Here is a 20,217-nt window from a genome sequence, read left to right as displayed (position 1 = left end):
CCAGACAGTTTTCAACAGGGAACCTACACAATCCACAATAACTCTAGTGAAAGGTTCCCCATCAACAGGAACAGGTTGTAATGAAGCCACTGGAGGAGCCTGGTTAGGTTTCCCCACAACCTGACAAACGTGACATGTCCCGCACCAATTTACAACCTCTTTCCTCAAACCAGGCCAGAAAAATTGTTTCAAAATCTTATTCATGGTTTTCTTTACACCAAGATGACCACCCAAAGGTGTACTGTGGGCTGGATCTAATATTTCCTTCTGGTAATTTCTAGGAACAACCACCTGATGAATCACTCCCCACTCTTCATTAGCTGGAATATCAAGAGTTCTCCATTTTCTCATCAACACTTCACCTTTTAAGTAATATCCACAAGCCATTTCTTTAATCTCCTGTTCTGTTACTGCTTTCCCCATTAAGCTAGCAAGATCTATATCTATTTTCTGCTGCTGAATTAACTCTTTCCTTGACAAAGAGAAATCCTTACTCTCACACTGACCCTGTTCTTTTAAGAGTACTTTAGAAGTACTGGACAAATCTCTATCAACTGGATTTTCTTCAGCTGTCATAGGAACATAGGAAGTAGGAACAGGAGTAGGCCAAAAATGGCCCATCGAGCCTGCTCCGCCATTCAATATGATCATGGCTGATCTAATTTATGACCTAACTCCACCTACCTGCCTTCTCCCCATATCCCCTAATTCCTCTATCATGTATCCTCTATCTTAATGTCATCATTTCCTTCATCACAGACCTAGTTACCGCACATGCAGGATATATCTCACCAACCTCTCTAACCACATCCTTACTAGGCCGATTTGTCAATCTTAAAACTGACCCAACTTTATCATTCCCCAACAAAAATGAGACACCCTGCATGGGTAACTTTGGAATGACTCCTACTACAACACGTCCTTTAACTAATTCTGAATTCAGCAAAACCTTGTGAATCAATATTGACTCTACCTCATCTCCAACACTTTTTATCAAAGTTGTTTCCCCTGTGTCAGTCCTTTGATCCACAGTTAAAACACTTCCCAACAACAGCAACCCCAGTATCTCTTAAGAATTTTAACTGGAACCTGTGGTTCTCCCTCCTTTATTGAGACAAAGCCCTCTGACACAAAAGGCTTGAAAACATCCATGACCTCCTTACCAGGTTTGGCACCTCTGCTCTCCTTAAATTCCACTGTTTGAATACATGCTTCTGGTCAAACCTCTTTTTCTCTTTTCCTTTTCAAGACTAGACAATTTACAATCACATGACCAGGTTTCTACAAAAATGACATACAACTGCAGAAGTTCTGTCCTTTTCTTCATCTTTTCTTTTAACATTTTCTCCAGACATTTCAGGCCTACTATCCTGCTCCACATTAACCTTATGAACAGGTTTATTAATCTGTTCCACATTAGCTCTATGAAAATGCCTATTATTATGAAATGTATCTTTGTGTATCAGAGCAAATTCGTCCGCTAATCTAGCCTCCTGTTGCCACGTCCCCACGTCACTCTCATCCAGGTATAATTTAATCTCCTTTGGTACAGACTTTTTAATTTCCTTTATTAATATTAATTCTCTCAATCTGCTAAAATCATGGTTTATTCCTTTTGAGGCGCACCAACAGTCAAAACAAGCAGATTTCTTCAGAGCAAAATCCACGTAAGATTAATTCCATGTTTTTATCAAACTCCTATACGCTTCTGGAACCAACTCATAAGCTTTCAATACTGCTTGCTTAACCGTATCATAATTTTCTACTTGCTATGCAGTCAAGCTAGAGTATGCAATTTGTGCTTTTCCCTTCAATACGCTTTAGAGCATTAAAGTCCACTTCTCTTTTGGCCATTTTGAACTCTCAGAAACCTTTTCAAAAAGCTGAAAATAGGTATCTATATCTCCTTTATCAAAAGGAGGCACTAGATTGACCTCTCTACTCAGCAAAAACCTCTCACCAGGAGTTACAGCTTCAGCTTTCGTACTTTCCTCCCTCTCAATTTTCATCCTCTCTAATTTAATCTGTCTTTCAACTAACTCTAACATACATCCTCTGTTTTTCAGCTTTCTCTGCCTGATATTGTTGTCTCCTCAACTCAGAATAACGTTTCTCTTGCACCCTCAATTTTTCTCTTTCTTCCACCATCCTCAATTTCTCCAAGTCCAATTGCAACTCACCAGATCAATCCTCTGGAAAATCTTCTAAGTCCTTCTGAACAAATTTACCCTCACCTATATAATATTTCACTAAAATCCTCTGAATTTGTACTTTCCTCATCCAATTCAGTAATTTTCAGTGCCTTAGAAATTGCCATCAGTTCCTCTTATCTCTTGCTCTGCTGCTCTGCAGGTGATGGTTATATCAAAAATGTATCAACTTCCATTGCTGCTCTTTTTCCAGGCACCAGTTTTAAGTTAGCATGCAAAAATTTCAGACACAATAGCTTGCAAAGTAAAACCCAATTAACTAATAAATCTCCAAATTGCAATGTTCAAATCCTAAAAGATGATCCCCCATAAAATGTTACGGAGTCGAGAGGACCCCAAAAACCAGCAGCAATAGAGATGCACCACAACACAGGGTCACTTAAACAAAAGTAGTTTTTCCATTATATTTGAACAAGAAAACAGAATTAAACTTTAACTTATTACTTAACCTACTTACTTAACCTACCTAACCCACTGAAACCCTCCTCTAATACTAAGCGCAGGTGTGTGTAATGTATATTTAAGGTTAGAAAAGTTCTTTAGATCACAGTCCAATCTCACTGGTTGCAGGCAATTCTTGTACTGTGCACAGAAGTTAGCATTAGCAAAGTTCACCAGGCTTTGGTGCTTAACAGGCAAATGGTTACCACTCAGGAGGGTTCTTGCTTGTTTTCAGAGAGAGATTACTTTTCCAGGAGATGTGCAACTGATTCCTTCTCAATCAGCCTTACTGACAAAACTTGCCCCCTTCAGGGTTCTCCAGATGATCCTCTTTCTTTCAGGTCACCTTTCAGACCGCCAGTCTTCTCCTTCGACCAGGCAGCCTTCCAAAGTTTGCCAGCTTTGTCCTTGTGGAACTGATTTCTGTGCCTCTCCTCTCTGTTTCACTCCCTCCCTCTCTTAAAGCAAAACTGTTCTGCTCCTGCCTGCAAAGATCACATGCTCTCCTAGGCCAGCTGTATTCTGCAACTTGGTTGCTCTTCCTGCAAAAAACACTCTGCCAAAGTCCTGCAAAAATTCTGTGTTTTAAAATGTATGTTTGCAAGCTGCTCTAGCAATTCCTCCCAAGCCACCTCTAAATAATTTGTCACAGTGACAAAATGTTTGAAAGTTGTGGATAAGGTTCAGGATAAATTTTTTCCCTTATTTACAAGAGGAATATTTGAAATATTACATACAAATATAAAGATTATTGCCATCATCTAAATTCTGTTGGTCCTCAAGTCCTGCAGTTCATTAACAAAGTCTATAGCATGTTTTATATCTGTAAAGAATCTGTTTTCGCCATTTGGTATCATAAACTTCAGGGTGCCAGGATGGCACAAAACAAGCTCATCACTCTTTTTCCGTTAAGCATCTTTTAAAGGGTTGAACTCCCGCCTACGTCTTAAGATGTTTGGGTCGAAGAAAATCTTCTCCCCTTCACATTCGAGCGATTTCCCCCACCTCACCTTTCCTCCTTTGGCTGCTGCTAAGAATATTCTCACGGTCCTGAAATCGCAGACATTTGATCAACACAGAGCGAGGCTTCTGGCCTGGAAGAGTGAGGTGGGTGGGAGGGGTGATCCGTGCACGCTTTCTATTTAATTGTCGTCACCCACTTTGTCCTGTCCCAAGGTTCGAGGTAGCCAGTCTTGAAAGTATGTGATAGGGTCAGCGCCTTCCTTAAGGCCGACAATCTTAACATTATTTCTCTTGCTAAAATTTTCTGGAACATTGATTTTGTCCCAAATTCTGATGTTTTCCTGGTCCCAAATGCTAACGTCCACTGGTTACCTTACATCTTCAAACTTTTCTTCAACAACATGAACTCTTTCATTTAACAACTCTATAGGCCATTCCATCTTTGCTATTACTTTCGAAATATTATCGTTTCTTATTTGTATCTTTATCTTTTCTATCCAAAGCCTTCAAAACGTCATGGACAGCACGTCTATATTTAACTTCCTTTGCCTTTCTCTCCTCCATTGCCCTGGCAGCCTCTCCTTATTCTTCTTCTACTGAAGTTATTTCCTCTGAACCCTCATCGGAGTCACCATTTTGTGATGGCTCCTCTTCCTCGATTCAATCTGTTGAGTCACGCGGGCGTGCAATTGCATATATGCATGTTGAATCGAGGGTCCCCCCCATCCCCACAATTCCTTCCATCGCCAGTGCCGATGGCCTCGCAGCGCTGGGACCAGGGAGGGATGCTGCCGATTGGGAGGTCGGGCAAACCTCCTCCACAGGCTTCTTACTGGGTGAAGACCCTTGTTCCCTTGTACCTTCCTTCTGCTAAAGTGCTCGGGAGGCTACCATGCGAGTCCTTCTTTGGCCCCATTAATAAATAGGTTCAAATATTATTTAGGCAAAGAAAGTTGTAAAAAAAGTAAATGTATTAAACCTCTTTTTTTCAAATTCGGGGAGGGCTGAGAGCTCACCTCTGATATCTCACCACGTCACGTGACTCCCCAAATGCGTTGTACTTGATGTGGGCTCCTAATTGAATGGAATTGCTCTGAATCAGAAGCAGATTTATTGTCCTGAGCAGTGTCACAAAATTTGTTCTTTTGCACCAAATCTCCCCCCCCCCCCCCACCCCCTCAACTGCTAACATTTAAAAACAGAAGGGATGCATTTATTTAACTTTTGGGGTGTGATATATAGCCTGTGTAACCAATTATATTGTATCATGCATAACCTCATGTTTATTGTATTTCTCATAGTTCCGGAGCATAGCTTTTCCCATTTTTCATTTTTTATCTTTATGACACACCAATGGCATCATGAAGAGAGCCTCTACTTCCTCAGGAGTTTGTGGAGGAGCTAGTGGAGTTGTTCAAGTGAACCGCTACGGACTTGAAGGGCCGACATGCCCTGTTTCCGTATTGTAAACGGTTATATGGTTATATGGCAACAGCATTATTGTGCATTACAGGTGCAGAAATTGCTGTAAATTACATTTCTGTAAATACACTATTTTTAAAAAATTAATGAATTAGTGCAAAAGGACAGAAAAATAGTTGGGTAGCTTCTGTGGTTTATTGTCTATTCAGAAATTAACTGAAGAATAATGAACACTCCCCGTCACAGCTGTTTATGTTGAATGTCTTTGAATGTCATCAAGGGCAGCGCGGTTGGCATAGCAGTTAGCGCAGATCCTTAACAGCGCCAGCAATCGGGACTGGGGTTCAACTCCCGCGCTGTCTGTAAGGAGTTTGTATGCTCTCCCCATGTCGGCGTGGGTTTTCCCCCAGAGGCTCCAGTTTCCTCCCGCCATTCAAAACGTGCTAGAGGTATAGGTAAATTGGGCGGCATGGACTCGTGGGCCAAAATGGCCTGTTACTGTGCAGTATGTCTAAATTTTAAGAATTCAAACTTTAAAAAAAAAATCAAGGGCGCAAATAAGAAAAGATTTATTTTTATAAAGGTACAGATGCACTTAGCTAAAACAAGTGAAATCAAAACAAAATCTTAGTATTCTCTCAAAAGTTATTTTTCCCTTCATTTTAATGGGGCCATTGCTCACACAGCAGACACAGCCAATAGGTTTCCAGTTTGTCTGCCTAAAAATTGCATAAAAGTAGTGACGCAAGGGAGGATCATCGAGGGCTCCAAGGTTCAGATGTATAATTGGTGGACAAGCATGGTGGAGCTTGACGACGTCTGCTCTTGTTCATGATCAGCCGGTGGAACATAAACCAGGATGAGTGAGTGGCAAGCAGTCGGTGTAAGAGGTGCACGTGGATTCAAAAGATCCTACGCAAAGCCACTTCCAAGCCCCGAACTCCAAGGGTTTAGGACTTCCAGAGGCAGGCTAATTGTCATTAAAATTATGCCCTCATTCGGGCCAAGCAGCTGTGAAGAACTTTGAGCACAAATAGTTCCCTCCACTCCTCGAGGCCCTGCAGTGCCCTTGACCTCGGAGCCAAACTCCGCGGGTAGACTGTGTTTGGGACCACCAACGATAGTGTGGTCCAAGGACAAGTGTCTGCCACTAGGTCGCTTAGTAGAAGAGCTAATCCAGTGCAGTGAATGCTTTGTGTAATCAAGGAAGTATTCATTTTTCTATTCACTAAGAACTTCCTGCAAGCATACATGACCATGATTAACAAAAAGGACGGAGGGTGACTGAAAATTATGCATAAAGGATTGGTTTGCAAGGATGACATGAGCATTCAAAGATTGTAAGTATCAGGGAAGATTGATAGTGTAAAAGTGAAAAGATGAAAGCTGATTGATGACTTGGTAGAGATTATCTAAGTTGGGAATGTAAATGTGAAGATCGAGATTCTAGTTGTGATGCAGGCCAAAACTAGAAGTCATAAACTTAAACAAGACGCTAATAAATAGGAAGTTCAGGAGAATCCCATTCACGCAGAGAACAGAGCTTTGTGAAACCACCTCGAGGTGAATTATGCGGGAGGGCGAGTAAACCCTAGATGAGCGTTATTTCCATGAGAAAAGAATAGAAGGATATCTGGTGGCATTGGATGAAGAGAACCTTAGCGTCAGTTCTCAGTGATTCGGCAACTAATTCTTGATTGGGGGCCATCATGTTCGCTTCCCTGCGTCCCCTGCTCCACATTCTCTCTGTCTTGTTCTTGGCTCACACACACACACACACACCTTTGTTTGATTTCAAAGTACTTCTGTATATCAAGAAGGAAACAAGGACATGCAAGAATTCTGGCCTCTAAGCTGTGTGGAGCGCTCGTAATTTTTCAGCTCTGATTTCTCTCATTGTGTGCTGAAACCATTGTCGCCAAACGTGAAGAAATTATGCATTTTTATATATATTAAAAAAGGTCACACATGAATTCATTTATCCCTCATTTTCTCTCTTCCTCCAGCAAAAAAATGATGAACCCCCCAAAATAAAAGTTGAAGCTGTCCAAGTGAAGGAAGGAGCAAGTGTAGTAATCAGAAACATCTCGCTTGGTCTGATGGACCTGGACTCACCTAAGAATGAGCTATGGTTCAGGGTGACCAAGGAGCCCAGCCATGGTAAGTCCATGGGGGAAAGTGAGGGATTTGACAGATTTCACATTGAAAACACTTCTTCAATTTGGAAAAAGAAGCACCTTCTACCTGGGGCCCTGACTCTCTCCCTCATTTCATATATGTTTCTACACTTTCACCATTTCTTCACATCCCAATATTTTATCTTTGTAACTACTCATTTCCTCTTTTTCTCTGGTTTGCTTTATAATCCAATTCAAACATTCTTCTGTATTCAAGGGGCTACCCAAATTCAATTTGCTATCATCCACTAAGGGCTGGAATTGTTCCACATGAAATAATAAGGTTTTTTACTGCCTGGCCTTTGTGCATTGATCGCCCATTAAACAGGAATGCAATTAAAAATATACTGCTTGAACAATCATAAGGACTTTGGTCACATACTTTGACTGTGATACTATAATATTTTTAATTGTCTTTAATAAATAAAAGATGTTCAGTTTTGAATAACTTGTTGACATGTTAAATAAAACAGGCAAGCTACGGAAAAGGCAGTTTTATTCAGAGCCTCTGGAAAATGGTCGTATACTGACACAAGGCTCCTCCTTCACATACCAGGATGTACTTGACGAGTTAATTGTTTACACCCATGATGGGACTGACCTACTGTCGGATGAGCTCCAATTCTCCTTTACGGATGGGCTCCACGCAAAGAACGGGAAAATGGAATTCCTCGTTTTGAAGCAGAAGAACGAGTCGCCGCGATTATCGATCAACCGTGGCCTACGGATCTCGGCAGGCAAGGACGAGAGCCCGTGTGGTGTGGGCGACATTTAGGCAGTGAATTTCTGCTGGGGGGGGGGGGGCAGTCCTGCTTGTCTGCAGTAACGCTGCTGGGAAATCTCAGACAAGCAATGCTAATTTCATTTTTTAAGGATTTGCTTCTGGCTGAAGTTAAGCCTGAGAAATGGAGAACCTCGATGACAAATTCAGCAGATGAAATTGGATAAGTTAAAATACTGCCAAAGAGTGGTCCATTCACCTGTAAATAATAGACATAGAGTATTCCCAACCAATTTGACTCCTATAGTCTGTTTCTGATAGGTGGATAGGACAGTAGAATCTCTTCTGGAACCTGACAATGAGCATATGATTGAGCTCCGCTATGATACTAAGCAGCTTACTAACATTGGCTAGCCAACCGGGGTATTTGTTGCAGAGAAGTTGGAACATTGCAGTAATGGTTTCAAGCTCTCCGCAGAGACTCCAAATTGAATCTTTAAGAATTTACGATGCAGAAAGCTATTCAGTCTGCACCATTCGTCAGGAAAAAGAACATAGAAATCAGTACAGGCCCACAGTGTTGTGGCCAGCCAGATAACCCACTCTGTAAAAGGTCTAGAATTTCCCTCCTGCATCATTCAGTTCCATGTACTTATCTAAAAATCTCCGAAAAGATCCACTGGTACCCACCTTCCCCACTGTTGCCAGCAGAACATTCCATGCACCCACCACTCTCTGTGTGAAAAACCTACTTCTGACATCTCCACCCCCCCCCCCCCCCCCCCCTCGGGTACTTACTCCCAAGCACCTTAAAAACAGGCCCCTTGTGTAAGCCATTTCAGTTCTGAGGAAAGCCCATCCACAAGATCAAAGCCACTCATCATCTCATATACCTCTATACCACCCCCCCCCCGCCCATCGCTCCAAGGAGAAAAGAACAACAAAGCAAGGCCTACTTGGTTTTAATGCCTCCTTTCTTTATAAATGAACCTTGGATGGGAACCTTATAATGCCCTGATGCCCTGATGCACTACATTCAACTTTCTACATTCGTTAGTGCTCTTCTTTACATCCTCAAACAATTCAATCAGGTTTGCAGGCATGGCCTCCCCCTGCCAAACCCATGCTGACCATCCCTCGTCAGGTTATGCCTCTCTAATTGTTTGTGAGTCCTGTCTCTCAGGATCATCTCTGGAACCTTGCCCACCTCTGAGGTTAGACTGACCGGTCTATAATTTCCTGGGTCACCTCAACTCCCTTTCTTGAACAGGGGAACAACCTTTGCAACCCTCTAATCCTGTGGTACTTCTGTCCCCAGTGATGATGTGAAGATCATTGCCAGTGGCTTGCTTCCCACAGGAGACTTGGGGAAATCTCGTTTGGTCTTGGTTACTTATCTTTGCAAAACCTCCACCACATCCTCATTGTTAATGTCAACATGCGTTTCAGTCCACTTTAAATTAATCCCTCATCTAATCCCTAACTTAATCCCACCTTGGATGTCTGCAAGTCATATACACATCCTGGAACTTGTTAGATGTGGTGAGGATTTATGCTTCTACCACATAACCCTCAATCAGTGAATTCCAGATCTGGACATACTGTGAGTGGAAAAAAAAATTCCTTAAATCTTTAAAGTAATCAGGGATAGAATCAAGGCTATAAAAAGGGAGGACGCTACAGAGGGAGTGTCTACTGGGTGTCCAAAATAGGGAAGGAGTAATCACTGTGCAGGGAGCAGTCTATAGGCCCCAGAATAGCCTTCAGGGCACTGAGGAGCAGTCAAGCAGGCAGAGTTTGGAATGGTGCGGGAAATACAGGGCTGTTGTTATGGGAGACTTCAACTCCCCTAATATTGACTGGCACTTCCTGATTGCAAGAGGGATGGATGGGGCTGAATTTGTCAGGTGTGTTGAAGAAGGATTCCTTAAAGAGTTATATGGACCAGCTGATGAGAGGAGAGGCCGGACTGGATCTGGTTCTGGGTAAAGAACCTGGTCAGGTGGTGGACCTCTCGATGGGGGAGCATTTTGGTGAGAGTGACCACAACTCCCTGAAGCTTTAGCATAGCTATGGATAAGGATAAGAGCAGACAAAAGTGTTTAATTGGGGAAGGGCTAATTGTGAAGGGATGAGACAAGAACGAGCGAAAGTAAATTTGAAACAGATGTTTGAGGGTGAAAGCACAGAAATAATGTGGAGGAAGTTTATAGACCACGTGCTTAGGTCCCACTAAATTATAGATCGGTGAGTCTTGTGCTGTACAAACTATTGGAGAGGATTCTTAAGGATAGGATCCATGAGGTTTTGGAGAAGTACAATCTACTCAATGATGCTTTGTGAAGGGAAGGTCATGCCTCATGAGTCTAATTATGTTTTGTGAGGAGGTAAAAAAAAAAGTAAATGAGGGTAGGGCAGTAGAAGTGGTCTATATGGATTTTAGTAAGATCTCCTGTGAGTGACTCAATGAGAAGGTCATGGGACATGGAATCTTGGCTATATTGATTCAGAGTTGGCTTGCCTTTAGAAAGCAGAGAGTAGAAGTGGACGGAAATATTCAGCTTGGAGGTTGGTGAGTAGTGGAGTTCCACAGGGATCTGTTCTGGGACCCCCCTTCTCTTTGTGATTTTTATGAATGACCTGGATGAAGAAGCAGAAAGATGGGTCAGTAAGTTTGCGGATGATACGAAGCTTGGAGGAGTTGTAGATGGAGCTGAGATTGTTGAATGTTACAAGAGGTTATAGACAGGATGCAGAGTTGGACAGTGAAGTGGCAGATGGAGTTCAATCCAGAAAAGTATGAGGTGATACATTTTGAAAGGACAAACTTGAAGGCTGAGTACAGATACTTAAGATATGGATGAACAGAGGGACCTTGGGATCCAAATCCATACATCCCTCAAGCTCACCATGCAGTTCAATAGGATAGTTAAGAAGGCCTATGGGGTGATTGAGTTCAAGAGCAGAGAGGTCATGTTGCAACTCTACAAATATTCAAATATTTCAAGAGACAACACTTAGAGTATTGTTTTCAGTTCTTGTCAACTTATTATAGGCAGGATGTGGAAGCTATGGCTAAGGTACAGAGGAAATTTACCAAGAAGTTGCCTGGATTGGAAAATAAGTCTTATGAAGCAAGATGAGCAGAGTTGGGACTTGTCTTTTTGGAGAGTAGAAGGATGAGAGGAGACTTAATAGAGGTCTACAAGATTATGAGAGGCATAGATAGTGTGGACAGCCAGCACCTCTTTCCCAGGGCAGGAATAGCAAACACCAGAGGATGTATGTACAAAGTGAATGGAGGAAGTTTTAGGGAGATATCAGGGGTAAGTTTTTTTACACAGAGTTATGGGTGCCTGGAATGCCTTGCCCGGGGTGGTGGTGGAGGCTGAAACATTAGGGTATTTAAGACCCTCTTCGGCAGGCACATGGATGAAAGAAAAATAGAGAGTTACAGGTTAGGGAGGATTTAGTATTCTTTTTTTAAGGTATATATAGGTTGGCACAACATTGAGGGCCGAAGGGTCTGTACTATGCTGTTGTTTCTATATTCTATTACTTCAGTGTCCCTGGTTTATGACCACTGCAAAGGGAAAATGGATCTTACTATGTGCTGTATCTCGGTCCCACCTCAATAACGTTTCCCCTCAATCTCAGTTGCACTAAAAGCAGCCATCCTCAGCAGGGTCTTCTGACTCTCCCCCACCACCCACCCACTGCGCATCTAAGTAAAACCCTTGTTTTCTTTTCACCTCAAATAACATTTTTTTACAATGTAGGAGAGAATTACTGAAGAAACCAAAATGTTGCTGCTTCCCAGGGTAGCGGGCCCATAAACATTGAAAAGAACCCGGGGTGGGGGTTGGTGGGGGGCATAGCCAAAACAAAGGCTGAGAATGACTGCTCTAAAGAAAACACTTACAGCCTATGCAGGTCTTAACTTGCACAAAAAAAAAACTGATCCCTGGAGCATTCCTTGTCAGTCTCTTCTGCAATAACATCTTCCCTGCACAAACGTGATCTCAGTGTTGCACATACAGTACAACTCCGATTACCCTGAATGGTCAGGACCGGGCCTTTGTCGGATAAACATTTTTTTCGGAGAACCGATCATATTTTTTATAAGTAGCCCAGTAGCAACAGCAAATCACAAGAAATAGTGTTTAAACAACAAGGGAAGGCCTTTTAAGCATGAAATTCTCACCAAAAAATAACCTGAACAAAACAAGATAATCCAACTGAAAAAAACTCAAAATTCTACTCGAGGTTTTTCCAAATATTTTTCAACTCGTGACGTCAGTTCGGCTCTGCAAAAAAAATTGGGGCAGCTGAGGATTTCTGATCGACTCGGATATCCTTGTTTATCCAAAAGTTTACAGGGGTGAAATGATGTCATTTCGGCTTTGAAAATTTTTTGGATAAATGAGGATTTCTGATTTTTCTGAAATCCTCAATTATCGGAAAAATATTTTGGAGCCGAACAGACGACACTTCCAGGTCCAAAACATTTCAGGTAACTGAGGATTTTGAATCATCGATTTTGGATGATCTTCCTGCTTTTATATTCTATAGCCTGGCTGAAGCAACTTTTTTTTAAAACCACTTTATCACAGGACAAAACGTGGAATTTCACCAAATTATAAAAATATAATGCTGGAGAAACTCAGCAGGTGAAACAGTGTCCTTCAGAGATAAAAATACATAGCTGACGTTTCAGGCTTGAGCCTTTCATCAACCTCGGAGTCTGCACCCTTTCATGTTTTGCTCCTAAGTTGACTTTAGAGATGAATTATTGCCTTGCAGCTGCAACACTTTAATTTTTCTACAACATGTACAGATCTAGGAATGACTTCCTTGTTCGCTAGCGAGCTGTCTCAGTTCAAGACGGAGCAGAGTGGGAAGAAAAACCGACTCCGTCTGTTAAAGCTGGCAGAGGATCTGACACTGCTGCAGAGTGTTTTTGTTGATCAATGCAAAACAAAGTAGCAGCCAACAAGATGGTGCCTGTATAACGTAGTAATTTCTCCTGTATCTAGGTTCGGCTTCAGTAATCACGCAGCAGCACCTTAAAGCAACAGACATTGATTCTGACGATGAAAAGCTGAAGTTTGTGATCACCAAGGATCCCACTGTGGGACGACTACAGATGTCTAAAACTGACAATTTGGTGCAGGTTTCGATCAGGGGGCCCATTAAAAAATTTACCCAAGCTGACATCAACCAAGGTAAGTTAGCTTCAGGTGCAGAAAATCTACAATTGCTTAACAACATCATAGCAACTCTTCATAAAAAGATGGCTGCCAGCAAGTTTACCTGATAATGGTTGTAATACAGGTGCTTAATCTTTTATCCGGGATCATTGGGACTGGACACTTGCTGTTTTTTGGAATCTTCTGGATTTTGGAATAACTTTAAAATAATTGTCCTACCCAAAAATTTGATGATTTAAAGCTTTTGTTCCTTTAAGCCCGCCCGGCCAAGTTGCGCTTCTGGGAGCTGGATTCTGGAGCTGAGCGAGGAAGGCTGAGAGGTGCATTAGCGCCGCCTTCCACTGTGACATCAGGCATACTTGCTGGGAAGTGAAAGCGCCCCGTTCACAGATGGGTCCAGCATTGTGTGTTTTTTGATCCTTTTGACCTGCTGAGTTTCCCCAGCATTGAGTGTTTTCACTTTAAAAATCGAGCTTGAGCCACGGGCGTCATCGCGATGTCATCCGCCTTCCCCCTTTCAGCCGCTTTTAACGGCATACCTTTTATGCAGGAGATGGAGTGACTAAACGTCACCTTTAAGTGTACTTCCCTAAGCGGAAGGAAGCTGGAGCGCATTCCAGCAGTCCATTTGCCTTCGGACCTTTTATGGAGGTAACTGCAGCAATGGAAAGACGGAGAATCTCTGTCTTTACATACACCTTTGTAAAAGGGCCTATTGCATTGGATTGGTGCCCTAGCAATGTCTAAGGTCTTCACAGATCTGTGGCTTCCTCTCACATCAGCCTTATGCTCTTCAAGAGGATCATTCTGGGCAGGATGGTTAGTGTAGCGGTTAGCGTAACACTATTTCAGCGCCAACAATCCATGTTAAAACCTAGTTCTGACTTTAAGGAGTTTATACATTCTCCCCATGTCTCCATCCTCCGGTTTCCAATCACCCTCCAAAAACGTACAGGATTGTGTTTGGGGGCAGCACCAGCTCATGGGCCAAAAAGGCCTGTTATCATGCTGGATATCTAAATTTAAAAAAAAATCCATGATATTTCTTCAGAAAGCCCCTGAATTAAGACATCATAAAAATCTGGACTGTTTTATAATATTTAACGTGAGAGTATTAACTATTTAAATCCTCCAAATCTATGTTTTTATTTAAAACATGGTGGAACCCATTTAAACCCATGTGGCCAATTACAACCCCCGTATGTTTTGAAGCACAGGAGGAAACTGGAGCACCCGGGCAAATCCGACGCAGACATTGGGAGAACATATCATCTTACAGCGCCGGAGTTGAACCTGGGTTGCTGCCGCTGTAATAGGGTCGCGCTAACCGTGCCATCCTCTTATTGACTATACTGATGGATGAAACCATACTGAAACAATAATGCTATTAGTTCTAACATCAATTACTTTTCTCTGTTGCAGGATATATTGAGTACAGACATGAGAAGGGAGAGACTGGTGGCCATTTTGCATATATATTTGATGTTGTGGATGCCGATGAAAATAAACTAATTGACCAGTCTTTCTTCATCACTGTATCGGGTGAGAGTAACTTCATTCCCGGATGATTTTATTCTTCATTGTGAAGTGGCACATCCATTGACGTAGCGTTGATCTGGTGTCTGCTGGTTTGTACTTTCACACACATTTTGGTCTAGAAGCCATGCTTTGTGTAATGCAGATTAATTATCAGGCTGCTTCCCCAATAACTCGTTAATCTCATTAGACCTCATTAAAACATTTCGAATATTGAAAGGCATGGACACCGCAGATGTAGAAAGGTTGTTTTCCATGGTGGGAGAGTCTAGGCCAGTGATTCTCATCCTTTTTCTTTCCACTCACGTACCCCTTTAAGTAATCCCTATGCCATCGGTGCTCTGTGATTAATAAGAGATTGCTTAAGGTGGTATATGGGTGGTAAAGGAAGGTTGAGAATCACTGCTCTAGACTCAATTGTTGCTTGAGAAAAATTGTCATTGCCCTTTGGAGTTATGAGTCCGTGCACATAATGAGTCAACTAGGTACGATTAAAATAGTGGTTTTCAAACTTTTTCTTTCCACCCACATTTCACCTTAAGCAATCCCTTACTAATCACAGAGCACCTATGGCATAGGGATTACTTAAAAGGGTAGATGAGTGGAAAGAAAAAGGTTGAGAACCACTGGTCTAGGACAAGAGGGCTCAACTTCAGGATTGAAGGGCATCCACTTCTAACAGAGATGTGTAGGAATTTCTTTAGCCAGAGAGTGGTAAATCTGTGGAATTTGTTGCCACAGCCAATTGTGGAGGCCAGGTCATTGGTTGTATTTAAGGCAGAGTTTCTTAGTTTCTTGATTGGCCAGAGCATCAAAGGTTAAAATGGATCAGCTCATGTTTGAATGGCGGGGCAGACTTGATGGGCCGAATAACCCCATTTCTCCTCCAATGTCAGAATCTATCGACAAGGACAAGTCATGAAATTCGTCACAGTGCAAACATTCACGTAAACTACCTTACAGAAATAAATAAAAATAGTGCATGAAAAGTCAAAGTCAGGCATCTGATGGCAGTGGGGAAGAAGCTGACCTTGTGGTGCTGAGTGCTTATCTTCTAGCTCCTGTACCTTTTCCCCGATGGTATCAGAGTGAAGAGGGCATGGCCTGAGTGGTGGGGGTCCTGGAGGATGGAGGCTGCTTTCTTAAGACATTGCCTCTTGTAGATGTCTGCGTTGAAGTGAAGTCTGGTGCCTGTGATGCTGCAGGCCGAGCCAATGACCCTCTGGAGCACTGGCTCCTCTGTACCAGATAGCGACACAACCAGCCAGAACGCTCTCCACGGTACACATGCAGAAGTTTTCAAGAATCATCAGTGACATACCATCTCTCCTCAAACATCTCACAAACTGCTGGTGAGCCTTCTTCTAGATATCATCGACGTAGAGGCTCCAGGACAGATCCTCGGAGATGTTGACACCCAAGAATCTGAAGATCTTCGCTGAGGCCAGGATCGTGTCCTGCTGAAGTCCACAATCATCTCCTTGGTTTTGCTAGCGTTGCGTGCAAGGTTGTAGGTGTGACAGCTGATCTATCTCCCTCATGTACACTTCCTCATTGCCTTATGACCTCTGCCACTGATACCAGTGGAACTTCTGAAATTGGGCTCCCCTTTTTAACCTTCTGAGGTAGCTGCCATTGCAATGCATGTTGCAAGTTCAAGTTTATTGGAAATTCAGTGTTAGATGTTGTTTTATGAGCAGACGAGGGAATGTCCTGAACATAGTGCAAGAAAGTAAAATTCAGTATAGAGATACAAAATTGCAAAGTTACAGAGAGGGATCCATTGGGACAGAGCAAAGGGAATAAATGTTACCATTTTGGAGGTCATCCAGGAGTTTGATTACTGGAGGACTGAAACTGTCCTTGAATTTGGTGGTGAGTGATTTCAAACTTCTGAATCTTCTTTTTGAAGAAAATGACTTCCCTTAATATGTTGGCTGCTTTTCTATGGGATTGGGAGTTCTGGATGGAGTTGATGGAGGGGAGGGGGTGTGAGTGTGATGGCCTGAGCCATGTTCACAACCCTCTGCCAGTTTCTTACGGTCTTGAACTATAGTAGAGGCTTCCTTAGCCACGGACGTTTACCCCCGCCCTCGGAAGTAACATCTAACCTCGTCACCTCTCATGTGGACCGGGGATTGAGTCTCATGCCTATAACCAACTCCTTGCTCTTGTCGATGTTGACCGAGAGGTTGTTGTCCTAGCACCAAGCTATGAGTCCCTCTCTCTGTATTCTGCCTCATCGTGGTTGGAGATCTGCCCTCAAAAATGGTGTCATCCTCCAATTTATAGATGGAGTTGGAGCTGTGCTGAACCACGCAGTAGGGGGTCGAGTACACAGCCTCGTGGTGTCCCAGTGAAGAGCATGATTGTAGAGGAGATGCCTTCACTGACTGCATTGACTGTAGCCTGAGGGATAAGTCATTGATCCAATTGCAGAGAGGGGTACATCATGTAGTTCAGGCATGAGTTTGTTTGGTTCTTTTGTGTTGAGATAGGAGATGTTGTCGATAACTGGTGATCTGATGTAAGTGTCCTTGACGTCCAGATGTTCTGGGGCTGAGTGTAGGGACAGGGAGGTGGTATAACTGTTATTAGAAATATACCACGAGGTTAACAAGCTTCACTGGGATTGGGAACCCTGCTATAGGGAAGTTCTAACTTTTACCTCTCATCGGTTTGCCTTCTGCCATTTCCTTTCTCCTCTCGTCCCTCCTCCTCCTCACCCCACCATTTTCTTCAGGTGCCTTCCTTTTTTTCTCTTATACCTGACGAAGGGCTTTGGCCTGAAACATCAACTACCTTTTACTTCCTCTGGACCTGCAGATCTCCTCCAGCATGCGTGTGTCGTTGTACCCCGGCATCTGCAGATTTTCCTATTTTCCAGCGTCCGTAAAAGGCAAGGACATATTGCCGACATTTCAGTCCTGAGCCCTTCTTTGAGGAATAAGCCGACTTACACTTAGATTTAACTAGCCTTAAAAAAAAAGTACATAATGATAACTTGGAATACAGAGGCAACCTTAAAAATACAACAATGGTACATATAAATGAGCAAGTGTATTTCATTAAAAAAATTTTCTAAAAGACAAATACGCTTAATTTGAAGAAATTTGGGAACCATACATAGAATATATTAGAAACCACTGTTTCAAACCTCCACCTCTTGATGTGATGAGATACAAGTACGAAAATAATTAAATATGAAATATTGGATGACACGATTTATTTTTCTTTTCATTTTGTGTTCTTCTATTTATTTATTTCTTCTTCTTTCTTTCATTTCTTGCTTTATGTTATAGGGGATGGGGGAAGGGAGAAAATGAAAATGTCACTGTGTATATTTTAAAGTTGAATATTTGTAGATATTGTTATTAATGTGATTCATGGCGAAGTACTAAATAAAAAAAATTATATTAAAATAAAGATTTAACTAGCTTTATTAAAAGGTTGCTTTGAGAACAAAAAAATGTTGGGGTGCCACCTGAATCTTGATTTGGCCCCCTCATCTATCAATGGTTCAGGCATTCTCTCACTGATCTGAAGGACTAAGGATGGAAGAATTCTGTATGGAAGACGATTTCACTCTTCGTTGTCGTAGGATCACTTTCAATCTATGTTTAACTCTGAGGAAGAACCTGCATTTGGAAAGCCGGACCCCCCCCCCTCTTCCCTTCCCTTCTATCAGCAGGGAAGGGCTAAGGATCTGCCAATTCTTGGTCGCAACCTTGCTTTATCTTACACAATGGTAGAGTGTGAATAAGTCTTGAAACAGTGATAAGATTGAAAAGTGGTTGAGCTCACCCTGTCTGGGTGCATGCTCCATGGTTGAAGGCCATGTAGGTTGCTGTGTCAGAGGTCCATTGCTGCTTCTAGGAAGCAGTCAGGCCCCGATATTTGGAGCTGCTTCAATTGGGAGAAAAATAAAGAAAGGTGTTGGTCATTATTCCTTCAGGGTGAAGTGGACGGGGCGGTGGGGAAGGTGAGGCTGATGATGAAACATAGACGGTAGCTCGTCACACACGGAAGGCCGCTGCATGTACAGCTGGGGATGGGTGTGAAGGGTGTTATTCACGCGATGCCCTATTTGGACTTGATTGCAGTTTGTCAGTCACAGAAGTCCACAGGAATGCAATTGTGGGGGTTGTTGGTTACCTGGCATGCGAATCGGGGGGGGGAGGGGGAAGGGATGGAAATTGTTCATACACCCCCCCCCAAAAACGGAGTGAAGCACTGCCTGAATCTTGATCAAACATGCATGTACGTCTCATGAAAGCACATGGCAAATTTGCATCACCTATCACAGGCTCGTTTTCCCTGATTTAATGCATCTCTCACGCAGCCATCGACATGAGTTCTGGCAGTCCTTCAACTTAGCCGCACACCATTCAACGACATGGCGTGCTTCCCTGTGGCATCAACTGACCATGGCACAGAGCGTGAAAGCTAAACACAGATTTTGTAACTACCAGTGCAAGCGCACAGCTTCTGGCAGCCAACCTCTTCCTGAGGGCCAACTCTGAGGCATTTAAGCTAGTCAATGGTTACTCCCACCCTTTGCATGCTTGCTGGATCAGCCCAGAGTAAGAGCTGATGGGGACCTGGGCTCCCCTCTTCCCACAAGGAGACCAGAATAAAATCCTCAGTGTTCACGGGCTGATTATTTGTGATCATTTGTTGTGCTTTAATTTTGTAGAAGATAAACTTCCACCAGCCGTAACGGTTAACAAGGGCTTAGTACTGGAGGAAAACTCTGCGAAAAAAATAACTACGCTTCAGCTGTCCGCCACTGACCAGGACAGTGAGCCTGGGGAGCTGACCTACAGGCTAACCAGACCACCTCAACTGGGACACATTGAGCGTGCTGCCTCCCCAGGTAAAAGGAGCAAAGGGAACTTGCCTTCTACTGCAGAGAGTTAAAAACTGACGCATTATGATGTCAAAGTAAATTGCCATTCAAAAATTATTCCAATGGAGGGATTTATTTTTATTTTGCAATGAATGTCCCCCTGCATGTGGTGATTTGGGAGTTGGAGGCCCAGTTTGAACAAGGAACCTCCACAGGCCAGAAACTCCCAGTTATGCCTTGTTCTTTTTCCCTTCCCTGGTTTGTTTTCTCCCTTTAGAGGTAGTTCAGCAACTGGCACCAATTGTCGTGCGAAGGATGAGCAAATCAATATGGTGTGGTATGTTTTATTAGGGCTGGTCCTGGTGCTGATGGAGGTCTGAAAGGACATTTTACCTCCTAGTTTCCCGGAGGACTTCTTTTTGCTGTTGCATCCCATTTCAAAAATTGTCTTGAGAAAGTGTCCCCACCCAAAACATGAGCCCCTTTCGGACTTGCCAGTGATCCCAGCAATTGAATGCCAGTTGGCCTTTAAAGGGGCAAGTTCGAAAGCAAAATCCACTCAACGCCAGTATCAGGTAACATCATCTCACACCGGCGATTGCCGGCCTCAACCCCTAGTACAATCCCTGGCACCCACAGATGCCGGCATTGAGATTGGGCAACTGTGAAATGGGCAATTGCATTGCAG

At 42.9% G+C, this 20,217-nt stretch overlaps 1 protein-coding gene across 1 annotated transcript in view; it reads left to right on the top strand.

Moving 5' to 3' along the window:
* Positions 1–20,217, top strand: part of fras1 (Fraser extracellular matrix complex subunit 1) — a 642,015-nt gene that overhangs the window by 501,968 nt on the left and 119,830 nt on the right. Inside the window, exons 39-43 of the mRNA XM_069926766.1 lie at positions 7,043–7,196; positions 7,687–7,950; positions 12,971–13,159; positions 14,567–14,686; positions 19,377–19,556. Coding sequence (XP_069782867.1) covers positions 7,043–7,196; positions 7,687–7,950; positions 12,971–13,159; positions 14,567–14,686; positions 19,377–19,556 — 907 coding nt within the window. The remainder of the gene's footprint in view (positions 1–7,042; positions 7,197–7,686; positions 7,951–12,970; positions 13,160–14,566; positions 14,687–19,376; positions 19,557–20,217) is intronic.

This window comes from Narcine bancroftii, chromosome 3 (genome assembly GCF_036971445.1).
Source record: "Narcine bancroftii isolate sNarBan1 chromosome 3, sNarBan1.hap1, whole genome shotgun sequence".
NCBI lineage: Eukaryota > Metazoa > Chordata > Chondrichthyes > Torpediniformes > Narcinidae > Narcine > Narcine bancroftii.
This window is presented reverse-complemented; position numbering and strand designations above follow the sequence as displayed.